Source organism: Chlamydotis macqueenii, chromosome 8 (genome assembly GCF_036417535.1).
Source record: "Chlamydotis macqueenii isolate bChlMac1 chromosome 8, bChlMac1.mat, whole genome shotgun sequence".
Lineage (NCBI taxonomy): Eukaryota > Metazoa > Chordata > Aves > Otidiformes > Otididae > Chlamydotis > Chlamydotis macqueenii.
In genome coordinates, this window is record NC_141563.1 from 1,522,321 (window position 1) to 1,532,544 (window position 10,224).

Below are 10,224 nucleotides of genomic sequence, written 5' to 3' on the forward strand. Positions count from 1 at the left end.
GATGGCGAGGTCTCCTTGAACTACCAATCATGTTGGCAATAATTGCTAATGTCTTTCAGCCTTTTGCAGTTCTCTTTCAATGGGAAGAGAGTGCAAAAGACCCTCTACGAGTAATGGCTCTTTTTGCCACATTCTCGATCAAAAACAGTGGTAACAACTCTTGAAGCTTATGCTAAATTGATACAAAAGGGAAGGGCCAGATTACAGGCTCTTGATGGAATAGATCCATGTGTGATTTTTGTTCCTGCAACCAAAGAAAATTTGAATTGGCTTCTTGCTGAAAATCTCAATATGCAAATTGCTTTAGCTGACTTTCAAGGCCAAATCTCTATTCATTATCCCAAACATCAGATTTGGGCTGAAATTACTAAATTGCCCCTGTATACAAAATTACATTACAGACCAACCCCTGTACAAGGCATTGCTGTCTTTACAGATGGCTCTGGCAAATCAAGGAAAGCAGCCATGGGATGGAAACCATCCCCAGAGGCAGAATGGCAACATGAAGTAAAAATTGTTCCGCAAGGCTCAACTCAAGTAATTGAGTTGGTTGCAGTAAACATGGCTTGTTAAAATTTAACGATGATCCTGTTAATCTTGTCACAGATTCGTTTCATGCAGCAGGGATAGTAGCGAGACTTGATTATTCAATGATTAAGAATGTGGATAACTCTTTTTTAATGGCTGAACTTCACATGCTTTGGTCCTTAATAGATCAAATAAAGCATGATTTCTATGTGATGCATGTTCGATCTCATACTGATTTACCTGGTCCTATAATAGAAGGTAATCAATTAGCAGATTTCTACACCATGTCTGCGATAGTTTCCAATCGATTTGAGCAAGCTAATTTGTCACATTCCTTTTATCATCAAAATGCTAGAGCACTTCAAAGACATTTTCAGCTAACCATGACTCAGGCACGTAGTGTTCTTGCAGCCCGTCCTGATTGTCAACTCTTAGCCCCATTGCCTGCCGAGGAAGGAGTTAACCCATGTGGAATTAAAGGTAACGAGTTGTGGCAAACAGATGTCACACACTTTGGAGAGTTTGGAAAAATGAAATATGTGCATGTAACAGTAGATACTTTTTCTGGGTATCTTGTTGCTACTGCACACACGGGAGAAAGAGCACGTGATGTTTGTAAACCTTGGCTAACCTGTTTTGCAATTTTAGGTGTTCCGCGACGAGTGAAGACTGACAATGGGCCTGCTTATAGCTCTGCACACGTTCCAGTATTTTTACAACAATGGGGTATTGAACGTGTCACAGGTATTCCTCATTCACCCACAGGTCAAGCAATTACTGAGCAAACTCACAGGATTTTGAAAGAACAGCTCAATAAACGAAAAAGGGGAAATATGGGGTTGGAATCTCCACAGGAAAGGTTATGGAAAGCAACTTAAGTCCTTAATTTTTTGAATCTAGAAGAGCCGTATAAGTCAAAATATGAAAAACAACATGGGTTATCCATACCTTTTCAAAGTAAACCATTGGTAAGGGTAAAGAATCCAATTTCAGGACAATGGGAAGGACCAAAAGATTTAATAACTTGGGGTCGGGGATATGCTTGTATTTCTACAGGTGATCGACTGCAATGGGTTCCATCGCGTTTTGTGCGACCCTATGTCTCGGATTCATCAGAGGAGTCACAGGATTGCCCGCTGCCAGCTTGAATGCACCTAATAGCAATGTCTGGCTGGTTCTTGCTAAAGCAACCAACTAAAGTACCGTGTGTCTTTCTATGGCTACACCAACCGCTTCTTTTCGTACCTGTTTGGTAGGCGTACCATTGGCAAGTCAGGAATTAGATACTTTTTACAATGTCTCAGTGCAAAGTCCATGCAAAAAACCAGGTGCTATTGAGCCTCTCTGGAGATGTCATGAGACATGGCGAAAGACCACCTCACAACCACGAGGCTGGTATAATACCTCACTAAATGTGATACATGATTTTCCAGCCTTGCCAATTCAACCACAGGAACTAGACATTATGGGTACATTGAAAAGTCACATTTGTTTCTCTTTGAACTACACGGCTAAAATATACATGAATGGTTCTGGGTTGGATGTTTCACCACACAGAAATTTTTTTAAGAACTGGACTTGGTGTAGTAACACTGCATCAAGTCAGATTATCCCTGGAATTGATGCTATTGGCCTTCCTGAAGATATTTTTTTGATTTGTGGGCATAGGGCATGGAAAGGTAGTCCTGGGAAGGCTGTGGGAGGACCATATGCTTTTGGCCAACTAACGCTATTTCGTCGTAATATCCCATCTCATAATTTGACATATCAACTCAGTCATTGTTGTGGTTTTGTTTAGTGAGGGGGCCTAAGGTGGTAGCTTCGATAGGAAACTGCTAGAAGTCGCTCCCCTTTGTTCAGTGGATTCGGCCGGGCCTAGGGCAGACCTCCTGCTGGCCAAGGCCGAGCCAATTGGAAGCAGAATATTCCCTGATAACTCCTCTGCGATAATCTATTTAGGAAGGGGAAAACAGAAAAAAAAAGGAGAAGATAAGATGTGAAGAAGCTGAGCGGGGGCAGAGGCGCAGAGGGGGAGGTGGAGGCCTCACGGGCCTTGCAGGCCTCACCCTCTGGCCTCTCGCCAGGCGGCCAACTGGGCCCGACTGGGCCCGGCCCGGCTTCAAGAAGTGGAGAGAAGATGAGAAGTGAATAAGATGTAGAAAGATCCTGAGAGACATCTGCCAGCCTGTTGCGAGGAACGGCTGCAGACGCCAAGGTCTGTGAAGAAGGAGGGGGAGGAGTAACGCGGCTCCTGGCCAAGATTCCCCTGCAGCCTGTGGTGACAACCATGGTGGAGCAGGTTGTCCCCCTGCAGCCCATGGAGGTCCACGGAGGAGCAGAGATCCACTTGGAGCCCGTGGAAGACCCCACATCAGGGGATGTGGAGGCCTGAAGGAGGCTGTGGCCCATGGATGGCCCGCTGGGACAGCCGTTCTGGAGAGACTGCACCCTGTGGAAGAGATGACCCACACCGGAGCAGTTTCACGAAGAACTGTGGCGTAGGGGTGGGACCCCACAACGGAGCAGGGGAGGAATGTGAGGACTTCTTCCCCTGACCGTGAAGCAGAGGCGTAAAACAACGCATGATGAACTGACCGCAACCCCCATTCCCTCTTCCCCCCCCTGTGCTGCTGGGGGGGAAGGTGGTAGAGATAATGTTAAGCCCGGGAAGAGGGAGGGGTGGTGGGAAGTTATCTTGTTCTCTGTCTCATTATCCTGCTGTTTTTAGTAATAAATGAATAGTTTTCCCCAAGTAGAGTCTGTTTTGCCTGTAATGGTAACTTCAAGGATTTCTCCCTGTCCTTATCTCAAACCTCAAGCCGTTTTTCCTTATATTATCTCTCCCTGTTCTCTCGGAGGATGGGGGGAGTGAGAGAGAGACTGCATAGTCTGGTCCCGATCAGGGCTGAGCTACAACAGTCATCGTATGAGACGAGCTCTAAAAACGTTCCCAGAGAACCATGATTCAAATGTACAATTCTGGAATGCAGCTGATAGAATTTTTGGTTCCTTAATTGCATCCATAGGGACTGCACACGCATTAAATATGATTAATAAGTTAGGATGTTGGCTTGCTAGATAAAGCAATGCAACTATTATCACTTTGCAAGGCCTATTAATGGATGTTAACTCAATAAGGCATGCTACATTACAGAACTGAGCAGCGATTGATTTTCTACTCTTAGCTCAAGGCCATGGATGTCAGGGTTTCAAAGGCCTGTGTTGTATGAACCTTAGTGACCACTCGGGATCAATTCATGCGAGTATTGATCAACTGAAGGCTTTGACCCAGCAATTGAAGTTACATTCAGAAGACGACTTCTTGGGCTTTCTTCCATGGTTTGGGAACCTTGGGCTATGGCTTAAAAGACTTGTTATTTTGTGCTTATCAGGGATATTTGTCTTTTTTTCTGATTTGTATCTGTACTCCATGTTTTTTAACTTGTGTGCAACGAATGATGGAACGCAGTATTAACATTGCATGTCAATGTAGCGCTTGCTTTGGCTCTCTTAAACAAAAAGGGGGAAATGTAGTGGACGGGAATATGAGCAAGTGCATCGATGTAAGCGAATGTAGCGAAGTGAGTAATACGGATGGGAATATGGGTGAATGTATCGAAGCGAACAGGACCTGAGCACAATGGACAATGCAAGAGTATGTGCTGAGAAGCAATGGTGTGATGGACAAAGTAAGAAGTACGTGATGAATAACAATGATACAACGTCAATCAGGAGTGTGAAGCTAATTGGGCAATTGGTGGGGTGGTAGAGATCGTGCAAATAGTTGCCCTGTAGGAATAGAAATCGCAGACAAAGAGCATCCGGGTAAAAAGTATAAAACACTACTTGTAATAATAAACGCTCCCTCAGTGCCACACTTTGACTCGCTTGCTGTCTTGCTTATTACTTTGTCGCCATGTGCCATACTCACCCACAGCCCCAGCCCCACTGAAGGGCACAGCAGCTCCTGGGGGGCAGAGAGGGGTCTCAGCCGTCCCCACAGCTCCAGGGCTGGTGCGTGCAATAGTGGCACAAGGTAAAGGCCACCCAATCTCAGGCCCTTATGCATTCTTATTGTAGATGCTCCTCAACTCCTCCTTCTCTGCCCCCACCAGCCCCACCCCCCAGGACAACACAAGAGCCCTGTGCCTCCTCAGGCAGCTCCCACATCTCTCCGGTCTCCCTCCCTCTGCCTGCTGGGTCCTCACTGACTCCCATGGTGCTGCAGAGTCCTTGTTTGTGGATACCTGGATTCATGCTTTACTTCTGGGGAACTTCACCTTTGAGCGTTTCACCTTTGTTCACGTCCAGCCCAGGGCACATGGTGAGTCCCCATGGTACCGTGACCTTAATCCCAAGCACAGGGAGAACACACAAGGAGAAAAGAAGCTCTAAAAGACCAATTCTTTAGACATTTTCTTGGCAATAGCTTTGTAAGAATAGCTCAGCCTTCAGGCACTGCACCTGGGAGATCTCCTTTTATTGAACAGCTGCTGTTGGGCTGGCCGCATCTGACCCAGAGCTGATCAAGAGTCAGACACAACAGGATCAAATCTCAAGAGAAGCAATATAAACCCAGAAAGAAAGAGGGAACAGTGTGATTATTACAAGAGAAAAAAGAGTCCTGGCCTACAATAAACCCTGAGAAATGTGCAGCGAAGGGGCGGCAGGTTATTGTCACTGAAACAGTGCCAGCTGGGCCAATTTCCACAGGGCATCCTGGAGCTCCTGGTTCCTCATGCTGTAGATGAGGGGGTTCACTGCTGGAGGTACCACTGAGTACAGAACTGCCATCACCATGTCCAGGGATGGGGAGGAGATGGAGGGAGGCTTCAGGTAGGCAAATGTACCAGTGCTGACAAACAGGGAGACCACGGCCAGGTGAGGGAGGCACGTGGAAAAGGCTTTGTGCCGTCCCTGCTCAGAGGGGATCCTCAGCACAGCCCTGAAGATCTGCACATAGGACACAACAATGAACACAAAACAAACAGAAACTCCAAAGAGACTAACCACAACAACCCCAGCTTCCCTGAGGTAGGCATCTGAGCAGGAGAGCTTGAGGATCTGTGGGATTTCACAGAAGAACTGGTCCACAGCATTGCCCTGGCAGAGTGGTAGTGAAAAGGTGTTGAGTGTGTGCAGGAGAGAATTGAGAAAAGAAATGCCCCAGGCAGCTGCTGCCATGTGGATACAAGCTCTGCTGCCCAGGAGGGTCCAGTAGTGCAGGGGTTTGCAGATGGCAAGGTAGCGGTCATAGGCCATGACGGTGAGAATAGAATGCTCCCCTACTATCAACATTGAAAATAAAAACACCTGTGTAGCACACCCTACATGGGAAATGGTCCTGGTGTCCCACAAGGAATTGGCCATGGATTTGGGGACAGTGGTGGAGATGCAGCCCAGATCAAGTAGAGATAGGTTGAGGAGGAAGAAGTACATGGGGGTGTGCAGGCGGTGGTCGCAGGCTATGGCAGTGATGATGAGGCCGTTGGCCAGGAGGGCAGCCAGGTAGATGCCCAGGAAGAGCCAGAAGTGCAAGAGCTGCAGCTCCCGTGTGTCTGCGAAGGCCAGGAGGAGGAACTCGTTCACAGCGCTGGTGTTGGACATTTGTCCCTTTGGGCATGGAGCACTGTACAAAATGGAAAAGGCAGTGACAAGTTAGGGGAGATTTCTCCAGGGAAAATCAACGTAATTTCTGACCATCCCCCCGGCCAACTAGGAGATCTTCCTTCAGCTCCATGGCTGCAGCTCTGGCTTGCACTAGCAGAGCATGCCATGAGGAGCAGTGTCCCTGCCCAATGGCTTTTGAGGAGTCAGTTCTGCTTTGCAGTAGTTGGTTCATGGAAAAGGTGAGACAGGGGCCACTGCTGGTGCTCAGTCTTGTTCAGATGAAACTACTCCTAATGTCGAAGGGCTTGTCAGCATCTGTCCTCCCACTGCTAAGGTATCGAAAAGGCAGAAGGCGGTTTGTCAGGTTTGGTGTTTTTTACAGCTCCTCTGCATGTCCCATGCAGAGTGTTCTTGGATGTCAGACACCCTCAGCATTTCTGCTGCCCTCAGGGAGAACAGAGCCAGTCCTGTGAGGCAAGAGGATTGCCTGTGGCTTAGTGCAGTTAGGGGAGCTGGTCTGCGCCTCCAACCTGTTCCCAGGTGCCCCATTCTGGCACCGTTCAGAGCCAAAGAGTGATCAAACTCTCGTGTTACGCAGAGAAGCAAGCAGACACTGCTGAGGGCAGAGGGATCCACCACAGACCACTCAAGGTCTCACCCTCTCTCAAGGTCTCAGCACTCCATTTCTAGCCAACGACTCAGGTGGCTTCTTTTACCAACAAACCAGCATTTTCTCAGTTTTAGAGCTCTGCGCTTTTCCCTGGAGCTTTCTGATAAGAGAAAGCTGCTATGGGACAGGTCTTCATCACAGAGGGCAGCTCACAGCTTGGAAGGACACCCTGAGGGGATAGCCAAGTTCTCTGATGATGGCCTCTGACTAAGGGAGAACCAGATTATTCTCCAGTCCCAAAGGCTGCCTTGCCCACAGCCTGACAGATTAGAGGAAGGCTGGGACACTTGTTCCCATGGGCGCACCTGCACGAGAGGGCACACAAGATCCGTGTGTGACTCTGGGAGCTGGGGATGGAAGCTGAACCTCTCATCCCCAGAGGGTGTGAGAGCACGAATAAGACAAACACACAGTCAAGTGGAAAACAAGAAAACATATATTAAGGATCTGGCTCAGAGAGCCAAGAGGAGATACACTCAGGACAGCGTCCCCCTCCCCCAGCTGTGCGTGCACCCTCCCGGACATCACCATCACCGGGCAGCTGCTCTCAGCCCCTGTGCTCTGCAGAGGGACATGGACACGAGGCTGGAGAGCTGCACCACTGCTCTGCTCGAGCTCCGGCCTCACAGGAGGGGGTTCATGTCTGGGACCCCCCAGCCCTGGGGACAGAGGGTCTGGTGGGTGTGAAAGGAGGCCAGGTGATGTTTACTCAGAGGAAGGGGTCTGCATTGGAGGGGATCATATACAGAGTTTTCTGGATTCTCCCTACCACAGTTCTAGTTTAAGTTTCCTCTAATTCTCTGATAATATCCCTCTCACCTGGAGATTCGCATCCTGAGAGATGTTTCAGCGTCCCATGACGTTCTGCAGTCAGCGCTCACAAAATCCATCACACTCACCTTGGCCCTACAGAATCCTGCCTGTTTTCAGGTCACTGACTGGCAGCATCTGCATGTTTGCAGTTAGAAAAAATCAGAAGTCAGACTAAGCCTGAGCGTTCCAGCAGAGGTGATGCTGGTGCTGTCCACAGGCAGAGGAGAGGCTAGAAGTGCATTAGGAAACTCCTGGAAGACATGCTGATCAGTCAGTTGGAGTTCAGGGGTCTGAGTGACTTGTCAACATTTATGACACTGTTATTATTAATCCCCTCCAATTCCCAAAGAGTAGGCAATGGAAAACACAGACTCTGGAAAGTTCCTTATCTTTATAGCAATCCTCTTTGTCTTCTCCTTAAAACCTCCTATTGCAAACAATCTTAGAGTGAGCTGCAGCTCTGAGCAGCCCTGACCCACACAGCACCCTCTCAGCAGCAGAAGGACCCTGCCATCCTGTGGGTCACTCCTTCCCCCACAGCTTCTCCCCACAGCAGCACTGGGAGCTCCCCGGGCAGGCTGAGTGCTGACCCTGGCAGGCGGCAGAGTCCCTGCCCCAGCACACAGCCCCTGGGCTGCAGGGACCCTGCTCTGAAGGACAGCCCTGGGCACCCCTGCCTGCACACCTGCCTGCACAGCCCTGCAGCCGTTCTTGAGCAAAAACAACTGTCATGGTCTGTACTTCTGACAGGGCAGCAGACAAGTCCTGCGCCGGAGCCCGTCCTCCTTCTCTACACTATGGAAACTGTGAGAGTCCTTCAGAAAGATCCTACCGGCTGTGTGTAAAAGACTGTGTCAAAATTTTGTCTCAACATTGTTGAAACAGTGGGCCACCACCCGAGCAATGGCTTCCCGTTATCTTGCAAGGCAACTCCTGCTGTCTTGCAAACCTGAATGCAGAGCTGGTTCCGAGAAATCTAGCCCTAGCCTCCGGCATGCGCCCAGAGATGCATATCGCCCGGTAATGGATCACCCGGTAATGGGCATGCATATCGCCCCCAGGTGAGGGTCTCGGCTAGGAAAACCAGCTCTCGAAATACAATGAAAACAACCAACATAAAAAGGGACATTTCTGGACTGAGACAGGGAGATTTCTTAGAGACACTTCTTCTACACTTCGAGACTTCTACACTTCACTACTCTTCACTTCATTCATTCAATGGAATACATATTCGCCGGAATACACATCCGCGGAACCGACATCGAGACGACCAACACCGGACGGATCGTTCCCCCATCGAGTGAACTGAACTGTCGGGGCGCTGCAGCTCCGTGGTGGTAGCTATTAACACCAAAACTCTTTTCCCTCTTTCCTTCCTTTCTCTCCTTTCTCTGCCATTTACAAACTTCTTCTCGGGTTAATAAAGCTACCTGGCACTTGACTCCATTTTGAGCCTTAATTCTGTTCCCAAGAATATGAACAAAACCACGCTCCGGTGTGTGAGAGGTTGGTCCAGCCGCCCCTAGCCCCCCAGACTCGTCAGAGGTCGGCTAGAACGCAAGGGGGCCTTCCTCTCGTCCAAAATCGGAACGTGACACTGTGGGATGCACGAGCTTTAAGAGTTCACTCCAGGAACCTCAGCTTCACTGCCCTGCATGCAGAGACTTACCTTGTCCAGGGCTGTGAAGATTCCTCCCCCAGTGAGCTCTCAGCACCCTCCCAGCCCAGGCTGCCTTTCCCCTCTCTCTGCACCAGCCCTCTCCCCTCGCTGCCTGCACGCAGAGCCCTCAGCCCTGCTGCGCTTGGCAGAGGAGCTGCTCCTGGGCAGAGCTGTCTCTCTGCAGCGCTGCCCGCTTGCCATCAGCTCCCTCCATGCCAGGAGCCCAGCCCAGCTCAGCAGCAGAGGCCCAGCCCAAGGCGGCACTTTCTCTGTCCCCTCGGGGCTCCCTCCAGCTGTCCCTGGGGCTGCAGGGGAACCTGCTGCCAAACAGCCTGCAGCCACCACAGGGGTTTTGCTCCTCAGCTGGGGAGGGACACTTCTTTCCTGCAGTGTCCTTTCTCCCATTGGAGAACGTTTTAGGCCCAAGCATCACCATGTCATTGTCCCATCTTTAGACAGGACACCCAGACAGGGACAGGGAATGATCTCATTCACCGTTGCTGAGGGAAGGCATTCAGCCCCAGGCCCTGGCTGCAGTCCTCAGCTGCCCCCCATGCCCAGCACAAACCCACGGGCAGCGGGATTCCTCCTGACTCCCTTCAGGCGCGCACACCACAGACAGCTGCAGGTGACCCTCTGGGCGCAGCTCCCGCTCTGCTTACTGGAGATGGAGGGCAGGACTGAGCTGTGCAAACGCAAAGGCCTGGCGACATCTGAAGTTCCAGAGGTGGTCCAAGGCACGTGGAGCTAGCTGAAGCTTTAGCGGAGCAATGCTGAGGGCAGCATCTGGGGAAATGGGGGACATCTGGGGGTCTGGACAGGCTGGATGGATGGGCTGATGTGAATTGCTTGAGGTTCAACAAGGCCAAGTGCCAGGTCCTTCACTTGGGTCACAACAGCCCCATGGTGCACTACATGCTTGGGGAAGAGTGGCTGGAAGGCT

General features: G+C 50.1%; 1 protein-coding gene across 1 annotated transcript; it reads right to left on the reverse strand.

Moving 5' to 3' along the window:
• Window positions 1-5,205: 5,205 nt before the first annotated feature.
• LOC147599797 (olfactory receptor 14J1-like) lies at window positions 5,206-6,135 on the reverse strand. The gene has a single exon (XM_086753584.1). It carries the CDS (start codon window positions 6,133-6,135, stop codon window positions 5,206-5,208), a length of 930 nt encoding a protein of 309 aa, XP_086609710.1.
• Between the last annotated feature and the right edge of the window lie 4,089 nt (window positions 6,136-10,224).